This window comes from Megascapheus bottae, chromosome 14, assembly GCF_031878675.1.
Source record: "Megascapheus bottae isolate mThoBot1 chromosome 14, mThoBot2.hap1, whole genome shotgun sequence".
Lineage (NCBI taxonomy): Eukaryota > Metazoa > Chordata > Mammalia > Rodentia > Geomyidae > Megascapheus > Megascapheus bottae.
Genome location: NC_143522.1, coordinates 47,928,304 through 47,949,027, shown reverse-complemented (window position 1 = coordinate 47,949,027; position 20,724 = coordinate 47,928,304). Strand labels below are relative to the sequence as shown.

At 36.3% G+C, this 20,724-nt stretch overlaps 1 protein-coding gene across 9 annotated transcripts in view; it reads right to left on the bottom strand.

The window, feature by feature from the left end:
* Ralgapa1 (Ral GTPase activating protein catalytic subunit alpha 1) overlaps positions 1 to 20,724 on the bottom strand; it is a 199,072-nt gene that overhangs the window by 75,536 nt on the left and 102,812 nt on the right. For all 9 annotated transcript variants that reach the window (XM_090345148.1, XM_090345156.1, XM_090345154.1 and 6 more), the window contains 8 exons: positions 20,412 to 20,567; positions 18,227 to 18,355; positions 14,972 to 15,097; positions 11,650 to 11,708; positions 9,096 to 9,204; positions 7,064 to 7,174; positions 3,239 to 3,307; positions 420 to 554 (listed from right to left, as the gene is read on the bottom strand). In XM_090345148.1, the coding sequence (XP_090201274.1) occupies positions 420 to 554; positions 3,239 to 3,307; positions 7,064 to 7,174; positions 9,096 to 9,204; positions 11,650 to 11,708; positions 14,972 to 15,097; positions 18,227 to 18,355; positions 20,412 to 20,567 (894 nt within the window). The remainder of the gene's footprint in view (positions 1 to 419; positions 555 to 3,238; positions 3,308 to 7,063; positions 7,175 to 9,095; positions 9,205 to 11,649; positions 11,709 to 14,971; positions 15,098 to 18,226; positions 18,356 to 20,411; positions 20,568 to 20,724) is intronic.

Genomic DNA, 20,724 nt, shown 5'->3' with positions numbered 1-20,724 from the left:
AGCCAGCTGGGCACAAAAAGACTTGGGACTCTTATCTCCAATTTACCTCTAGAAAATGGGAAGTGGGGGTTGGCTCAAGGGTATGATGGTATCCTTGAGATAAAGAGCTCAGGGACAATGCTCAGGCCCAGTTCAAGCCCCATGACCCACCAAAAAAAAAAAAGGCAGAGAGAGAGAGAGAAAGTGAAATTTCACTAGTGATTCTTTCATATAAATGAATTGTAACATCTTCCAAAATTTTGTGGCAAAACAATAATATAGCATAGAACGTACTTTTGAATTGCCTTTAGGTATTGCCAGCTATATCCACATACTTTAAAACTAACTACCCATAAAACAATGAAAACATGTAAATATTTCTACATTTCTTAAAAACCTTTGGTTATCAAATAAATAGTAAGCGAGGCAAGGAAGTTTACCTTATAAATGCAATTTAGAACAGATTTTTCTGTCTTATCATTTTCAGTGCCTGTAGCACGGATTGGTTGGAGTAATGTCTTTAGAGGTAATGCCATAATCCAGTCCAGAAGGCAAAGAAGTAAAGATACAACCAACTGTAACAACAGTAATAATGAGAAAATCATTAGTATTGAATAATTAATATTTCACCTTGTTCTTGGGCTTCCAAAATTTATCTAATTCCAACTATTGACATATTGGTTGGCACCATGGCTCATGCGAGTAACCTAAAGATACTTAGGAAGATCATCTGAAAAGCCAGCCCAGGTAGAAAGGTTTGCTAGACTCCATCTCCAAAATAGGCAGCAAAAAAATGGGCGGGCCATCCTCCTAACCCTAAGTGGTAAAGCACCAGTCTAGCAAAGCCCTGACTTCAAAGCCTAGTAAAGGGGGTGGGAGGGAGAAGGGGGAGGTTGGTTTGTTTTTTTCTAGTCCTGAGGCTTAACTCAGGGCCTGAGCATTGTCTTTGGGCTTTCTGAAGGCTAGAGCTCTACCACTTGAGCCACAGCACCACTTCCGGCTTTTTCTAAGTATGTGGTACCAAGGAATCAAACCTGGGTCTTCATGCTTGCTAGGCAAGCACCCTTACCACTAGGCCAAACTTCTGGCCCAAGGTACCAGGCTCTTTTTTTAAAACATGTAAGATTCAACATCAAATGTTTAGGTAATATTCTGTTATTCAAAGGTCTGACTTTTTTCTGTGAAAAACGATGTCCCAAGATACATGAAAAACCTGGTAATCTGTGACTAGTCCACAAAAGATGGGTGAATGATGCTGAACGATGATCTCCTGTCTACTGGTACATATAGACTGAAAGGTAAATTGAAGAGTGGGCTATAATTGAATATCCCTATTTGTTCAAATATGCCATTATTTGAGCCTACTGATTTGTATAAAAGTGATCAACAAAACTGAGCTCAGGAAAACATTTGGGAGATTAATTGTCCCTCCCATGAAGTTTATATTCTCATGGAACTGATTTTCATTCTGCCTCTCCTATGAGTCCTTTTAGTAACTTTTACTGAGTCTTCTTCCTCTGCTTGTCCCTTGTCAATCTTCACTGTGCCATATATTGCTAACTCTCCTATTCAGTTGTCTTTCCTTACATGATCTCATATAGACCAATATTTTTTTTTTTTGCCAGTCCTGGGGCTTGAACTCAGGGCATAGGCACTGTACTTGGACACTTTTTGCACAAGGTTAGAGCTCTGCCACTTGAGCTACAGCACCACTTCTGGCTTTTTCTATGTATGTGGTATGGAGGAATAGAACCTAGGTCTTTGTGCATGCTAGGCGAGTATTCTTACCATTAGGCCAAACTCCCGGCCCCACAGTCCAACAATTTTAATACTACTCATGTGCCTACAATGCCAAGATTTCATTTCTACACTTGAATTTTGTTATCATGTTTAAAATTGCTTGCTGTAGGTTCCAATCTGGTTACTATTCCTACAGGGCACAGAAAATAGGAATAAACCCAGGACCTTGTGCGGAAAGTGTTTTGCCACTTGGATTGTGCCCCATGCACTAATGCCTGTATCCCTTTCCTTGCTTGTGAATTCCATTTAGTATTTACTCTCCATAGTTCTGAACAACATCAATTTTTATACAGACTTTTAATAACAACTGCCATATTACTACTCTCAGTTCACTTTTTTTTTCCTTTTTTTGGTCGGCCATGGGGCCTGAGCGCTGACCCTGAGCTCTTCAGCCCAAAGCTACCACTCTATCCCTTGAGCCATAGCATCATTTCTGGTTTTCTAGTGGTTATTTGGAGGTAAGATGGTCTCTAGTGCCCGGGCTGGCTTTGAACCAAGATCTGCTGATCTCAGTCTCTTGAGTAGCTAAGATTACAGACATGAGCCACCGCACCCAGCTTTCAGTTCACTTTTTTGACCCATCCTGGAGCTTGAATTCAGCCTGTATGCTGTCCCTGAGCTTCTTTGTGATCAGGGCTTGTGCTTTACCACTTAAGCCAAAGTTTGTTTCAGCTTTTTTTCTTAGCTTAAAAGAATCTCACAGAGGGTCAGGAGTTTGGCCTAGTGGTAGAGTGCTTACCTAACATGCATGAAGACCCGGGTTCCTTGGTTACCACATAGAAAAAGCCAGAAGTGGTGCTGTGGCTCAAGTGGTAGAGCTCTAGCCTTGAGAAAGCCCAAGGACAGTGTTCAGGCCCTGAGTTCAAGCCCCGTGACAGGCAAAAAAAGTCTCACAGATTTTCCTGCCTGGACTAGTTTTGAACTGTGATACTCAGATCTCAACCTCCTGAGTAGCTTGGATTACAGATGTGAGCCACTGATATGACTTCATATTTTCTTAAACCTCTTTTCATAAACTGGCCATATTTCATACAGTTAAACCCCCTTTTTAATTCAATATCAAACAATTAAAAGAGTCAAAATGAATTCATCATGATTACTGTCACTTGTAAAATATTTGGTGAATAATTTTCTCAAACCTCTATGTACTTTGCTTACTAAAATACCTTTACTTTTCATCTGTAACAGCTATACAAAAACAAGTGACTGCCCTTCAGAGGTGGTAATAGCAACATGTTTTGTCAGGATATATACTTTAAGTGAAGAGAACATTTCCTAAGGTTCTTTACTATCCTGAGATTCAAAGAATTTGTTAAAGGGTCATGAAAAAAAAATATATATACATATGTATTTTTTAAATATTAAGTTAAACTATAATATCTTTCTATTTTATGTACTAATTTTTAAAAAACTTAAGTATTCTACATAAGCATATATGAAAAAGTCAGACAAAATTTACCCTCTTGTCCATTTCATAAGATGAAGCTTCTGTACTTGGCAAGAGGTGAGTGATAGTGGCTATCAGGATCTGTCAGCAAAAATAAATAAGTAAGCTCAAAATGTCTTAAACACTTAATTACTATGTGTTAAAGTCATAAAATATTTTGCTGCAAATTAATCCTAAATACACTAAATATATTACTCTAAATATATTACTTAATATATACACTACTATTTTTAAGTAACTTAAAATAGGTAAGCTTTTTGAGTATACCTATTATAAGAAATCTCATGGACTCTTATCTGCAATAATTGCCTGGGCTAGCTTCAAACCACAATCCTTAGACATCAGCCTCCTGAGTAGCTGGGATTATAGGCATGAGCCACAAGCACCTGGTTTTTTGATATTATTTTTACATAACTGGTAACAATAATCACAATCTTCATGGACAGAATAAAAAGTCTGTATGTTCTGTCTATTATCTGGATTCAATTCATAAAGTGACTATATATGTACTTCCACTACAGAAAAAGTAAACGATCTATGAAAATAATTGCAATCCTAACATGTCATATTGGTGCTGGAACAGGAGCCGTGGCTCAAGTGGTAGAACAATAGCCTCAATATGAAAAAGCTCAGAGATAGCACCCCAGGCCCTAACTTGAAGCCTAGGACCAGGAAAAAAGAAAAGAAGATGACAAAAGATAAACACTGGTCAGAAGGTGGAGAAAAATGGTTATAGAGTCATGGCTTAGGTGGTTGAGCACTAGCCACTGAATGAAAATATCAGGTCCAAATTTGAGTCTTGAACCAAAAAAAAAAGGAGAGAGCACTTTTACATGCTGAGTATTGTAAATTAGGACAGCAACAGTGAAAAAATGGAGGTATTTCAACAACAGAAAACTCAACAGAACTACTATATATATGATCCAGTAAATCCAATGCAGGGTATACAAAAGCAATGGAATTAGTTTGTTGAAGAGACATCTATGTTTATGTTTATCACAGCAGTATTCAACAGGACCATGATAGGGAACCAATTCAGCTGTCTATCAGTGAACAGATGAATAAAGAAAATGTGCTGTACATATACATAAATACTATACAGCCATGAAAAGATGAAATCCTGAGGTGGGTGGAAGAGGTTGAGGAGGGAAAATGTGTGGAAAGAATGGAGAGAAGTTGGTCAAGACATATGTTGTATAATTAGAAAGAATAAACGTTTGGGTACTATATCACATACATGCCAGTGGCTCATAGTTGTAATCCTAGGCACTCAGGAGGGTGAGATCTGAGGACTGTGGTTTGAAGTCAACTTGGGCAGGAAAGTCTGTAAGACACATCTCCAATAAACTACTCAGAAAAAGCCAGAAGTAGCACTGAGGCAGAACACAAAGAAGCTCAGGCCTTGAGCTCAAGCACCCGGACTGGTACTATTAACAATAAAATATTATGTATAGTATATGCAGGGCATGGTGATACATGCTATAATCTCATCACTGGGTAGGTAAAGGCAGAAGAATCAGGAGTTTGAGGTTATCTTAGTTTCATGGTAAGGACCGCATAGGATAATAGATGTGTAGATAGAAAGACAGACAGACAAGCAGACCCTTTCTCAAAAACAACAAAAAACTATGTGGTAAGAACTTTCAAAGTCTTTTCTTCACAAAAAAATATTTAAGATGACAGACGTTAATTGGCCTGATCTGATCATTCCACATATATTGAAATGCTACAGTGTAAACAACATATGCAATTTTGTCTTGACAATTAAAATATACTTTACAAACTAAAGGACTACTTTAATCAAATCTAGTAGATGAGATGTATCTGCCTCATATTGGTTATACAATTTGTATACTACACATAATTCTGCAATTATAACCACTAATAACCATTGGTTCTAGTATTAAAATCCTTTTGTATAACAACTTAAAAGAAAAAAATTTGTAAGTGGTGCTATGGCTCAAGGAGTAGGGCAGTAGCCTTGAGGTAAAGAACTCAGGGACAATGCCCACACTCAGCGTTCAAGTAGTCCCATGACCAACAAAAAAAAATTAACGAATATAGGAAGATCTGTGGTTGGGAAAATCACATAGGAATTTTTTTTTTTTGAGAAGATTGTTTGTAAAACCAGTAACTGAGTGGTAAGTGGTAAGTGAGTGGTAAGTAAAAAGAAGTGGACATTTCAGCTAACAGAAAGAGAGCAAGAGGTACATTTAAAAAGGAGCAAGCAGACTCAAAGCTTCTGGTCAAAGAAATCTGCAAATAATTTGAGATGGAGTAGGTTCCTCATTTGGAGGCTTTGGATTAACAGCAAAAAATTTGGCCACCATTGATAGTGAAAGGGAAAAGATTTGTTTTCTCTTCTTTTAGGCTACATAAAAAGAATATGAATAATGTAAATAGTGTCTTTGAGTGAAAGAGGCTATTACAGTATTTCAAAAAAAAAAAAAGAAAAAATGACCAAAATATGTCATGTGCTATAGGAAATATAGGAATGAATCAGATTGAAAAAAATTGTAGTCTAGGGGCGTAGCTCAAATGGTAGACCAGAGGGTTCTGAATAAAAACTCTAATGAAAACCCTAACCAAATAATAAACTCAAAATAAATCCACAAAATCAAAATATTCATAATTGAGAAAGGAAATAACTAATATCCTAATCTTCATAAATGGCAATTGGCATCTTACTAACTTCAAAGAAAATGAAGCAGAATATAGATTTATAAAAATTTGTACTAACATTTAATTCTCCATAAAGTTTTTTTCCTGTCCCAAATGAAAACTATTTTTGTTTAAAAAATATTTGAATTTTAAAATGTAAAATGATTTAATAAGTGTTAAAATTATTTAACAGAGCCAGGCATGGTGGCACTGGCCTATAATTTTAGGAGGCTAAGATCTGAGGATCAAAGTTCAAAGCCAACCCAGGCACAAAAGGACCTGAGACTCTTATCTCAATTAACCACTAGAAAATGGGAAGGGGAGCTTGGCTCAAGGGTAGGGCCGTAGCCTCGAGCTGAAGAGCTCAGGGACAGCGCATAGGCAGAGTTCAAGCCCCATAACTCCCCCTCCCCCTACACACACACAAAAAAAAATTAATAGGTGTACAAAAGGGTTTCAATGCAACATGTCAGATTATGAGTATGATCAATATTAATATCACTCCTCCCATTCTTCTTCCCCTATCTGTCCCAACCCATACATATTCATTCCTGCAAGATACTTGGCTACATTTTTTAAATATACATTAAATATAACTTAAAATTTGTCTGAAATGAAGAAAAATATTTTATATTAAAGTTGGTTTTCTTCATCTTATTTTTCTTTTCTTTCTTTTTTTTTTTTTTTTGGTCAGTTGTGGGGCTTCAACTTTGGGCCTGGACACTATCCCTGAGTTCTTCAGCTCAAGGCTACCTGCCTATCCCTTGAGCCACAATACCTCTGGTTTTCTTTATTTTAGACGAAGAAAGTGTTAGGAACTCTGAAAGTACAAAAAGCATGTGGCATAATCATTATATAATTATATACAAATTTTATCACCTATCAAATTATTTTGCATTTTTTTATTTTGGCCCAGTCTTGGAGCTTTAACTCAGGGCCTGAGCACTGTCACTGAACTTTCTCAAGACTAGCCATCTACCACTTGAGCCACAGCACCACTTCTAGCTTTTTCTGTATGTGGTGCCAAGGAATTAAACATGGGTCTTCGTGCATGTGAGGCAAGCACTCTATCATTAAACTAAACTCCTGGCCCCTTATTTTGCATTTTAAGGTATCTAAATCTAAGACTTATTTTTTTATTATGTTCTTGCAAAAAATAACTGAGAAGTTACTTACCTGAATAATTTTCAAGGGAGAATCAGGCTGGTAAATCTGAAGTCTAGGTATGTAATGAACCAGCATGTGGAGCATATTACAAGCTACATGAGCTACTGCTTTATTAGTAAACTGCAATAGTAACAACAAGATCACTGTTAAATAATAGTTCATAAAGAAATTTTTATATCAATGAATTAGTTGAGATTTTTTTTTAATTTCACTTTTCTTCTTTTAGTATAAATTTGAATATTACAATATTATTAGGAACATTACAATATTATTAGGAACATAAATCTACAGCTGCAAAAATTTTAAAAAACATTCTAAGGATATCTATCATTTTACTTTTTCTGGAATTCTGCAATAGTTTCTAAACTTCTACTCATTACAACATTTCCAAATTAAACTGCTAATGCATTGCTCTAATCATGACATTCTCTATACTTAAAACTCCCAAAAGATTTCTGCAATAGCAAAGTCCTACTTTGTTTATTGGTCTATATCCCAATCTCATCCATCCTTCAAGCTGCAACAAAACGTTTTCTTTCCCCAAGTCCCAAGTTTCCTGATAACTAAACCATGTGATAACATAGTTTATATACACTGCTCCTTTAGTAACCTGTTTTATGTGTTTTCTAACTCATATTTTAACACTTTACAGCTTATTATTGTCTTGGATAATATATGAATTGCCTTTTATCTTTCACTTTGTCTTGCAAAGTAATTTGAACATAGAGCAAATTCAGAAATATCAAGTAAAAATATTATTCAAAAAAATATTAACACTGTTGTATATCTAAAAGTCTTCATGTGTTGTGGTAGGAGTTTAATGATAAAAGTAATATAAATCCAAAAATATATGGGTAAAAAACACAGTTATGGTGGATAATCCTCATACTCAGGAGGCAGAGGCAGGGGGATTATAAATTTGAGGTGAACCTGGGCTATACCAGTAATTTCAAGGTCAGCCAGAGATAGTGAGACTCTGTCTCAAAACAAATAAAAAAAATCATTGATTCATATTTTACAAATGATTAGCTATTTTGTTTCTCATTAAAATGCTGGGGGGCTGGGAGTTTGGCCTAGTGGTTAAAGTGCTTGCCTAGCATGCACGAAGACCCGGGTTCAATTCCTCAGTACCACATACATAGAAAAAAGCCGGAAGTGGTGCTGAGGCTCAAGTGGTAGAGCTCTAGCCTTGAGAAAGTCCAAGGACAGTGCTCAGGCCCTGAGCTCAAGCCAAGGACTGGCAAAAAAAAAAAAAAAAAAAAGATAAATGCTGGCTTTATAGTCTGCATAGGTTTGTGTCAAAATATTTTACAAATGATTACCTTAATATTTTGACACAAATCTATGCAGACTATAAAGTCAGTATTTATCTTTAATGAGAAACAAAATAGCTAAATAGTTCAAGAATTTTAGGAAATAATAAAGATCAAAAACACTACTTAAAAAACCAACTAGTTTCTTAAGAGCCAAACCCATGTATTCAAGGGACAAAGCCAAATACCTAAAACATTCATCATGGCTGGGAGTGTGGCCTTGTGGTAGAGTGCTCGCCTAGCATGAATGAAGCCCTGGGTTCAATTTCTTGGTACCACATACACAGAAAAAGCCAGAAGTAGTGCTGTGGCTCAAGTGGTACAGCACTAGCCTTGAGAAAGCCCAAGGACAGTATCCAGGCCCAGAAAAAAAGAAAAGTTCACAAAAATACTTCAAACTCAAAATGGGAACATTTTTGTGTGTGTGTTTATATGCCAGTTCTGGGGGTTTAAACTTGGCCTGGTTGCTGGCCTTGAGTTTTTTTGCTCCAGGCTAATGCTCTACCATGAAGCCACAGTTCCATTTCTGGCATTTATAGTGGCTAACTAGAGATAAGACTCTATAGACTTGTCTGCCTGTGTTGGCTTTGAATCAATCCTCAGGTCTCAGCCCCCTGAAAATCTAAAAGTATAGTTATGAGCCACTGGTGCTTGGCTAAGATAGGACCATTCTTTAAGGAGATTCAGAATCAAGGAAATGAACACATAGTAAAACAAACATTCCTTACCTTTAAGGAAACACAAATTACATTCAGAGCTTCTTTGATTTGAGGATGGTGAGACTCGTGGACTAGTTCTTCACAAATCCAAATGCCTAAACTGCAAAGTGCTACACATCTGCAAAGAAAAACCACCAACACTGAAACAGCCACAAATGGAGAAGCCTTTAAATACAACAAAGCACCATACTGTACCAACTTTAAGCAAGTATATATTGTGCTTGCAAAGTTTTATAGCATTGTCATGAGAGTAACAAATGTATTAGTTTACAAATAGTATGTAAACTACTTTCAATAGTGAAGAACATAATTCTATTGTCTGACAACAGTAAAATGAATTTAAGAGAAAATATGAAGCTAAAGAAGTCAAATATTCTTTTGTGTCTTCTAATATAAGGAAGTACATTTTTTTTTCCTCAGAGCTGAGGACCGAACTCAGGGCCCTGCACTTGCCAGGCAAGTGGTCTTCCACTGAGCTAAGTGCTCCACCTCCCAATTTTTTTAAAAAACTAAGAACTTGTATTTTTATAAATTTTATCTAAAGAACCCTGAAAACTAAGTGTGAGGGCAATCATTATAGTCTGCTTTATCTGGGAGATAGAGCAAAAAAAATCCCTAGGTTCTAAATTCCTTATCTCTAAAAATTGTGCCAATCTAGCATTCTTTGTGCTAAGTATTTAGAGCATGCTTCAACTTAGAAAGGTCTTACTAAATGTTAGCTTTGAACTGGGGAAGAGCACAGGAAGGAGTGACACTGCCCATCCCTCTCAAAGTACTAATTCCCTAATTTATGAAATTGTCATCGCTCTGTACAGCACCTTAATAATAACAATGAAATTATATTTTAAAAAGTATTAGCTTTGGGCTTAATAAATGTTAATTATCTAAGCATCAGTTTCTGACTAGCAAACTCAAATGCAATGAATACATTAATATCTAAGGACTATGATAATGATAAAATATTGAAGGAAACTGTAAATGTGGGATGATTATAACTGAAGAATTTGCTGTAAGAGATTCAAGGTAATTAACTTGCTATTAAGAAACATGCAGTTATTTTTTTTTAATTGGGGGTGGGGAGAGGGAAAGTGGGAAAAAATATGGGAAGGGGTAACAATGTTCAAGAAGTAATGTACCCATTTCCTGTTGAACGTTACTGTAACCATTCTGTATATCAAACTCCCCCCCCCCAAAAAAAAGCGCCATAATTCTATCACAGAAAATCATCTAACATCTTCCAGATTTGGGGTTGTCTTGTTAATTCGAGTGACCTTAAGTAGTGAAAATGGATGACGAATACCTAAAAATCTCAAAAATACCAAAGTTCCTGAAAGTGTATTTTGCCAAAAGAAAGTACAGCAAATGCTCAGCAATGTTTGGGCATTCTCAAGGCTAGAGCTTTACCATTTGAGCCACAGCACCAATTAGAGTTTTTTTTCTGTGTATATGGTACCAAGGGATCGAACCCAGGTCTTCATGCATGCTAGGCAAGCACTCTACCAGTAGGGCAAACTCCTGGCCCATTGTTTTTATTTTATTTGTTGGTCATAGGCTGGAACTTTGGGCCTGGGCGCTACCCGTGAGTGCTATAGCTCAAGGCTAATGCTCTACTACTTGAGCCACAGTGCCACTTCCAGTTTTCTGGTGGTTAATTGGAGAGTATCACATGGATTTTTTGTGCCTGGGCTGTCATCCTCATATTTTAGCCTCCTGAGTAGCTAGGATTACAGGCATGAACCACCAGTGTCTGGCAACATTATTCTTATTTGCAACAAGAAAGTTTAAATTAGAATTCTGTCCAAATAGCCAAAAGCCATTTGAGTTACAAATGTGTAGATAACTTCGGCTATTTGAGTAACAAACGTGTGGACAACTGATTTGAGGCTAATGATACAGTATTCAAATTAGTATGAAGGGACAGAAAATAAAATTTAGCTATATTTTAAGGAGAAGGAACATAGTATGCTTCTGGCAGCCTGATCACTTAAATCTCAAACTCTTTTTGGAAAGACTTATATAGAAAAATAGAAAATGTCCATTTTCAATGCTTAAGACACAAAGAAGAGGATATAGCATACAGCTCAGTGAAAAAATGCTCACTGAGCATACATGAAGTCTCTGGAATCAGGAAACACAAACAGGTAAAACAATTTCCTAAAAAATCACAAATGTGAATATTAAATATACTATTTTCATAGATAAATGACTTTTTGCAGTAAAAATACTTCCATTCAATTTAGTGAATACCATAGTAGTACCTGTTACTAGCGAATACTAGTAACAGACTATTGCATAAGAATAAATAAAATACAAAAAGCAAAATGCATTTAATAGAATTGAAACAATTCAGCTATGGAGAATAAAAGAAAGTTATTTTTTAGTTACTTCAAAGAAGGAAAGTCAGTATGCATATCCAGAAGGAAAGTACTTGATCAAATAATTGAAACTTGTAATTCATAAAGGCTTTTATGTGTCTGAAACAATCTGGATTATTATAATAATTCAACAAAATAAAATTCAAAACAGGATAAGTAAGTGTTAAGTCTAAAAATATCTGACCTACCGGGCAGGACCAGAAGGTTCATCTCTTGCTGAACTTAATACAGTTTTAATGATAAGTTCCTAAAACAGAGGGGAAATAGTAGCAATGACTATGATTAGCTCAACAAATATTTATTAAGAAGTCACTCTGGACCAGACACTGTATCAGGTATGAGAGATAGAATAAATAAAAGTCTGCTCTTTATGTTCAAGAAAGAATGTACTAATTACCATATGAATGTAACTATAAACCCTTTATACATCACCCTGACAATAAAATTTTAAAAAGTATGGGGCCGGGAGTTTGGCCTAGTGGTAGAGTGCTTGCCTAGCATGCACGAAGACCCAGGTTCAATTCCTTGGTACCATATACATAGAAAAAAGCCAGAAGTGGTGCTAAGGCTCAAGTGGTAGAGCTCTAGCCTTGAGAAAGTCCAAGGATAGTGTTCAGGCCCTGAGCCCAAGCCCAGGACTGGCAAAAAAAAGAAAAGAAAAAAAAATTGAAAAGTAAAATAGGGGCCAGGAGCATAGCCTAGTGGTAGAGTGCTCGCCTTGCATGCACAGAGTCCTGGGTTCGAGTCCTCAGTACCACACACATAGAAAACACTTAGAAGTGGTGCTGTGGCTCAAGTGGCAGAGAGATAACCTTGAGCAAAAAGTGTCCAAAGACAATGCCCAGGACCTGAATTCAAGCCCCACGACTGGCCAAAAAAAAAAAAAGGGACCGGGAGTTTGGCCTAGTGGTTAAAGTGCTTGCCTAGCATGCATGAAGACCCGGGTTCGATTCCTCGGTACCACCTACATAGAAAAAAGCCGGAAGTGGTGCTGAGGCTCAAGTGGTAGAGCTCTAGCCTTGAGAAAGTCCAAGGACAGTGCTCAGGCCCTGAGCTCAAGCCCAGGACTGGCAAAAAAAAAAAAAAAAAAAAAAAAAAAAAGTAAGATAAAAGTCTATTCTTGTGCATATAACCTTCTTTGTTGGTTTTGAGACAGGGTCTCACTGTGTATCCTAGGCTGGCCCAGAACTCAGAATACTCCAGGGTTTGCCTACAGAGAATGATGGCATTACAGGCATTACATTATGCCTGTTTTTTATGTTTATACTTTTAATAAAGAGTCCAATGTTAGCCAGGTGCCAGTGGCTCACACCTGTAATCCTCGCTTCTCAGGAGGCTGGGATGTGAGAATCACAGTTCAAAGTCAAGGCCATGAACAAAAGTTCATGAGACTCTTATCTCCAGTTATCCACTAGAAAACTTTAAGTGGAGCTGGCTCAAAGCACTATCTCTGAGCAAAAGAGCTTGGGGACAGTGCCCAAGCACTGAGTTCAAGCCCCATGACTGACAAAAAAAAAAAAGGTCCAATATTATTCTTATAAGCAGTTAAGTAACAAAGTAATTTTTGAAATCTGAAGTTCAAAAATACTTTTCTTATTAGAAAAGTAATAAAGGCTCAGGGGTGATTAAGAAAAGGGCGAGCTACATTAATTATACTTTAGAGAAGAGACAGTTTTTCAAGAAAACAGAAACATTCTAGCATGTTCCATGAGGGTATAGTTCAGAATACATAGTTAGCTTTAGTGAAAATATGAAAATATATGACCATTATGATATATAACTTTCCTCTTCAAAATTCATTTTCTGACTAAAAACAACTACGGATTTATCATGGCTTTTTGCTTTCTTCATCAATATTAAAATTGACACTGATTTTTGAAATGTGTTTCCACAAAAAAGCATGTTTTTAAAAAAGTCAATTTTAAGCCATTACTGCCTATAATAATAGCTATCAGAGATCCACTCAGAAATGCTACTAAGTAGGCTAATCTAACTTGAACAAATTCACAACTAAGTGAACTAAAACTATGGCCTATCTTTTGCCTTCAGGATCTTCTGAAAATAAAAGAAAGCAAAAGTAAAGCTATATTGTTTTTATTATTAGTCACTAATATATTTGCATTGATCCATATGATATTTTAAACCTTAAGTATATTTTGAAGTTCATTTACTTAACTGATATTTGAGTATATACTATATGCCAAATAGTGTAACAGCAGTGTGGAAACAGTAATAACACATTGTGGAATTTATTTGTTTAAAGCAGAAATCAGGCACTGCACAAATTACAAGAATACTAAATATTTCTAACAATTACAGACGTTATGAGAGAGTATATATGAGAGAGTATATATAACACTTCTGATATAAAAAATGTCAACATAACCACTGAGAAGCTACAATGTTTTTCTCAATTATTCTAATTCTAAGGACCAATTCAGGTTAAACATGGAGATCTGGTAATGAATGTGACTGACACAATTACCTAGGGCTGTTAAGTCTTTGGGTGTTTGTAATACCTGGACATTCAATCAGAGACATATCTTGACTCAGTGGTGAATTATTCACAACCAGTCAAGCTGTAGAGCCCTGATCATTAATTGCCTTTATCTTCACCAGGAGAACCTTTTCATACCAACCCCCTCTACTATAGTCTAAGAATTACTGAGTCCAGAGGACTAAGGAAATAATCATGTCACAACTTCCCTTTTAAACAGAGGCTGACCACTGCAGAGGCACAAAACAACTTGTCACTAATTTTCTACCTATGAAATTTAGTTTTTAAAAGAATTATACATAAGAAGGATCATTAGACACATCTGTGTCTGAATACTGTTCAAGCCTGTTAATGCTTTAGGTACATGAGACTGCCACATCAATTACAAATTTTATACAGAAACAGTATACTATTTCTTTGTTTGATCAAAAATGTTGAAAATTTCAGAGGAGTCACATATGCAGGATTAGTCTACAATCCAGAAACCTTCCCCTACCTGCACAGTGTCTGTCTCATAGGATATTTCAATAATGCTAATGACTGAATGAATTTATCCTAAAAGATAGACAAGGATCCAAAGCAACTGCTTTTGTTGGTCATGGGGCTTGAGCTTGGGGCCTGTGTGCTATCTCTAAGCTTTTCTCCTCAAGGATTGCACTCTACTACTTTGAGCTACAGTGCCACTTCTTTTTCTGATGGTTTACTGGAGATAAAGAGTTTCACAGATTTTCCTGCATGAGCTGGCTTTGAATTATGATCTTCAGATCTCAGCCTCCTGAGTAACTATGATTATAGGCCTGACTTACCAGTGCCCAGCTCAAAAGCAATTTAAACACAAAGTTATATTGATAATACAAATTCTAGCTTTTGTTTTTGGAAAAAAGGATGATAATGTTCTTTAATAATTACAAAGAAAAAGCCAAGGAAAAGTACATATTTTATTACACAGACTTCATAGCTACACAATTACTTAAATGGTATAAATTACTTAAATCAGTATCCTTTTTTCTTACCTTAACATCTGTAAACTGAGAAACAGCAATATCAGGTATGTTGGGATGGAGAGCAGGCAGTTCACAATATAGATTGGGAAAGCAAACTAATGATCCCAGCAGAACTTGTGCTTCCACTCTTGGTGCCTGTGTATCAGATTTTTTTTAATCTTTTAAATTATAGAGAGTTGAAGAATGCAAGTACATTAAAATACCTCATTATCCAAAAAATGCAAGGAAATGAGTATCAAAAGGAAAGAGCACACAAAAATACATGGATGGAAATGTAAGTTTCCACCACTCTAGAGGCAGAGGCAGGATGATTATGAGTTTGAGCCCAGTGTAGGCTACATATAGATCCTATCTCAAAACAAAAACTCACTTCTAGATTTACTAATATAGGAAGACAATACAGGAAGGGACAAGGTGACTAACACGCTGCAAAAAATGAAACTGATAGCAGGGTGCGGTGGCTCACACCTGTAATCCTAGCTACTCAGGAGGCTGAGATCTGAAGATCGCAGTTCAAAGTCAGCCCAGGCAATACAAAGCCCAGAGACTCTAATCTCCAATTAATATTAGAAAACTGGGAGGTGGGGCTGTGGCTCAAGGGAAAGATGGCAGCCTTGAGCTGAAGAGCTCAGGGACAGTGCCCAGGTCAAAGTTCAAGCCCCATGACACCCCTCTCCCTCAAAAAAGTGAAACTGAAAAAAATATTTAATAATGAAGGAGACTAGCCAAGAGTTTTTCTGTAAAGATGAGTAAATAACTGTGGATGTTTGGATATGTGGATATGAGAACAGACATGGAATATGACTATAGTTAAGAAAAGCAAAACTGAATCAATTATTTTGTAATCTGCCTAAGGGGAGAAGGATACATTAACAGAGAAAAATGATATACATGGGATCTAAAATCAAGATTTAAGATCATAATTTCTGAAACGAATAGAGATTGAGTGCCAGGCTTGATTTCCAAAATGATTTGGTTCCATGAGTAGTCCTCCTCAGTATTTATCATATAAATGAAAGAAAATACAGCATGACTATTTACTGCATTTTCCAGAGTATTCTGTTACACATTGAATATCCTTCTAGATGTGTTGGACAGGAATAATATCATAAAAGACAAAGGTTTCAGTGTTTAATTATCTGAAGAACTTTGAGAAAAACAGTATGAAATGTAACTTAGTCATCTGAGAATAACTGGCTCACTGAAGAGTGCTAGTTTCCAAAGTAAATCAAGTGACATTGGTTTGTATATTAGCTTTTTCTGAGTTCTATCAACTTTCGCCGGTTTCAGAAAAACCGATAATTTTGTATATTTTTATTACTACAGTAATCTTATAGCCTGCTTACTGTTTCTGGTTGTTTTCTAATCAATCTATTCCTAGCTTCATATAATATTTAATTTTAATAGTACATTAATATATTTAATATTCCCAGGGTTCAATTATCTTTCTTTTCACTTTAAAATATTTTATTAGTTATCTAATATTCTGGGCTAGTTGTATTCAAGACCTTCAAAGATATCAAGAGCAATGATTCTCAGTCTATAATCAATGATTTTTACTCATTATTTGTGAGCTAATTAAAAATAATAGACTGATTTAATAAATCTGGGATGGGGGTCTAAGACTCTATATCGTTAATAAGCACCAACATCATGCCCAATGCCACTTTAGGTATCAAGAAGTACCTTTCCATATAGTCTATCTTTGCAGATTAGTCTCTAAAATGGATTGTCATTCTCTGAACAGATCCTCCTTGGCCTGTTTTACTCTACCTGTAATGTATTTTCTCACTTTTAGGCTGGCTTCATATTATAAATTTCAGACCTCAGTTTTGAGTAGCTAAGATTACAGAAGCAATCGAATCCTAGGCTCAGCCTAGACTCTTCTTTATTTCTACATTTCTCTGGGTGATTGCATCAAGTTTCTCTGCTTTCTTTTTGGGGGGGGTAGTGAGGGGCTTAGGAACTTTATTGAGCTTATGCACTGGAGTAGAATCTTTTTTTCTTTCACACTCAGTTTCAAGGCTTTGATTACCACCTAAATGCAAATGCCTCTCATTATAAATTTCAGTTCAGCTGGGTGCCAGTGGCTCATGCCTGTAATTCTAGCTACTCAGGAGTGATCTGAGGATCGCATTTCAAAGCTAGCCCAGCCAGGAAAGTCTTAGCTCCAATTAACCCCCAAAAGGCTGGAAGAGGAGCTGTGTTTCAAGTTGTAGAATGCTAGTCATAAGCAAAACAGCTTAGGGACAATCGCCAGGCCTTGAGGTCAAGCCCCAGAACTGGCACAAAACAATATTCCTATCATCTTCCTGACTACTTTCTCCATTCCCACTCTACCTTAACACAGTTTCAAGCTGGGTGAGATGGCTCATGCCTCTAATCCTAGCTACTCAGGAGGCTGAGATCTCAGGATTGCCAGTCCAGACACTAAAGTCCGTGAGACTCTTATCTCTAATTAATCACTAGAAAATGGAAAGTGAGGTTGTGGCTCAAGGTGAAGGGTGGTAGCCTTGAGCTGAAGAACTCAAGGACAGCGCCCAGGCCCAGAGTTCAAGCCCCATGACCACAAAAAAAAGTTTCAACAGGTTTCATTGTCCACACATGCACATAAAGACAATATCCATTTTCATCTCTCTAGCTCAGTACCACTTAAATATGAATATACTACAACTATTGAGTCATAACTCCATAACTATATGAAAAATTCCTCACTTGCAGTTTTGGGATTTGCTACAAGGGCATTATTTCTGATTTGAAGCCTGCTGCTTTTTCTCTCTCCCGTATTTCCTTACTTTCTTCTATTTTAAATTCTGTTTTGCTTATCATATATATTTTCATAGCTTTTAAGACAATTCATCAAATAATTTTATATTTTTACACAACACAATTTTTCTTTAATGTGGAAGAAGTGATCAATTTAAACTATAAATTTGGGGCCAGGAGTTTGGCTTACTGGTAGAGTGCTTGCCTAGCATGCACCAAGACCCGGGTTCGATTCCTCTGTACCACATACATAGCAAAAAGCCAGAAGTGGTGCTGTGGCTCAAGTGGTAGAGCCCTATCCTTGAGAAAATCCAGGGACAGTGCTCAGGCCCTGAGCCCATGCCCAGGACTGGCAAAAAAAAAAAACTATAAACTTGCCTGTATATCACTTTTCATCTTCTCAGCAATAATTGCTCTTTCCTCATTGCTTTGTTAGCTGAGTCTTGGTTAACTAAAGGATGGTTATATTAAAAGAATTAGAGATAAATAAAAACTTACATTGAGAAAAGCTGATGAGGCCACTCTACCGGCTGCTATAATAAAATCCATAATAAGCATTGTGGCACCAGGCAAACCAAGTGAAAAAAACTGAGGTGAGCAGTGCTTGATAATTGTATTGACAATATCCTTAAAATAAAGGAGAAAGAGAATATCAAATCAACATCTTTAAAAACAGGTAAGATATGAATTTAAAAAGGCAACTGATGTACACTACTAACAGGAAAGACTAATTTCAAGTTTTTTTTTGTTTTGTTTTTGTTTTGTTTTTTGCCAGTCCTGGGCTTGAGCTCAGGGCCTGAGCACTGTCCTTGGACTTTCTCAAGGCTAGAGCTCTACCACTTGAGCCTCAGCACCACTTCCGGCTTTTTTCTATATGTGGTACCGAGGAATTGAACCTGGGTCTTCATGCATACTAGGCAAGCACTTTAACCACTAGGCCAAACTTCCGGCCCTAATTTCAAGTTTTTGAAAAAAGAAAAAAAAAAAAACTATGCTTATTATTATATCCTGTTAGAGAAAAGTAAACTGATAGTACACTTATTTAATGTAAATAACATTTTTACACTAGATAGCAATTGACTGCTCTTTGCTTCATAAATGTTAGGCCCACATACTGTAAAACATACTTGTTTCAACATAATACACACCTTGGAATTCACATATCTTGCTATGCACAAACTAGAGAGATACAATTTTTTGATAAGTTGAGGTTCTTTATGATAGAATTTTAGCCACAAAAATATAGCACTACATTTCTTCATCCTCAGAGATACTGGGGGTAGAACTTGGGGGGTGGGGGATATTTCAACTATTGTACCACTTCGCCACACCCCCAGTCTTCTGCCTTTGTTTTTCAATAGGGTCTCAAAATTCTTTTCTCCTTGCCCCTATTCTCTCTCTTTCCCCCCCTCCCCCCACCTCATTTTTTTGGCTTACTGGTTTAACTGGAGATTAAGTCTCATACACGGCTGGGGATATGGTTTAGTGGTAGACTAGCATACATGAAACCCTGCGTTTGATTCCTCATTACCACATAAAGAGAAAAAGCTGGAAGTGGTGCTGTGGCTCAAGTGGTAAAGTGCTAGCCTTGAACAAAAAGGAGCTCAAGGACAGTGCCCGGCCTTAAACTTTTTTTTTTTTTGCCAGTCCTGGGCATGGGCTCAGGGCCTGAGCACTGTCCCTGGATTTTCTCAAGGATAGGGCTCTACCACTTGAGCCACAGCACTACTTCTGGCTTTTTGCTGTATATGTGGTACCGAGGAACCGAACCCGGGTCTTCGTGCATGCTAGGCAAGCACTCTACCACTAGGCCAAACTCCCGGCCCCGGGCCTTAGACTTTTAAGGGAACATTTTTAACTTGATTATTCATTCACTACGTCTTTGGAATTTACCACAAGGATCAAGTATATTTGACTGTTTTACTGAATTGGGCTTATATTAAATAAAAGTTCTATTTTTCTAGTAATCCAGTATCACTCTGAAACAAATTTACATACAATTCATATTCTATTTATTTTAACACATATTCAATGTAATTTGGAAGTTAATGTAAGAAGTTGTTCACTGTTCAAAAGCAAATACAGCTATCATTTTAGTACAAATTTAACACTAAACATTACATACAAGTATAGTCACACAAGTATAAAAATATTACTCAGATGTGCAGTCTTTTATGACAAAGATCAAGATCCCTTAAGCAATATTCTAGAATCACATTTATGATTATTTTGTCACTGAAAATGAAGCAATCATTACATCAATATAAATGTTACTATACTACTATAATTGATGTTAATAAGAAAATGAGAGGTACTAATTCTTAAGAATAGAAAAAAGTCTCATTGCTGCACAGTCATTAGCAAATTCCTATGTGTCAAGTACTAATTATCAATTATCAGTTAAAAGAACATAGAAAAAGAACTGTAAAACCAAGCAAAAGATAAGTTTCAGGATCATCAAAATGAGAACTAGTATAATTGGAGGAACATTCAAATTAACCTCTACCTTCTATGTAGAGCTTGTTTACAACCACATTTCAAGAATAAATATGCTATGGAAGTGAAACGCATATAAACCACTACATATGAAGAATTGTTTTAACCTCTATATCTTAAAAAGCAGAAGTTAAAATGGAATCCAAGGTCAAGGGCAAACATAAAATAATTTTTTAGAGGTACATACCTGATCAACATGTAGCAATCCACAATGCATTATATTATAGAAATGTGTTAAAAAATCTCTATTTGGAGATACATCTTGTCTTCTTTTCATTGTATTGCAAATAAGTTTATAAGCATGCAATTTGCCTTGTTTAAATTTATCAGTCAACATGGTTGCCTAAAATTAGGAGATAAGCTTTAATATTCATGAACAAATATTATTTTCTAGATCCATATACAACTGAACATAACAGCAATGTATCTGCATTCCTATATTTCCATGTGATCCAATATACTTTTGTTTCCTTTCCTTTTTTTTTTTTTTTTTTTTTTGC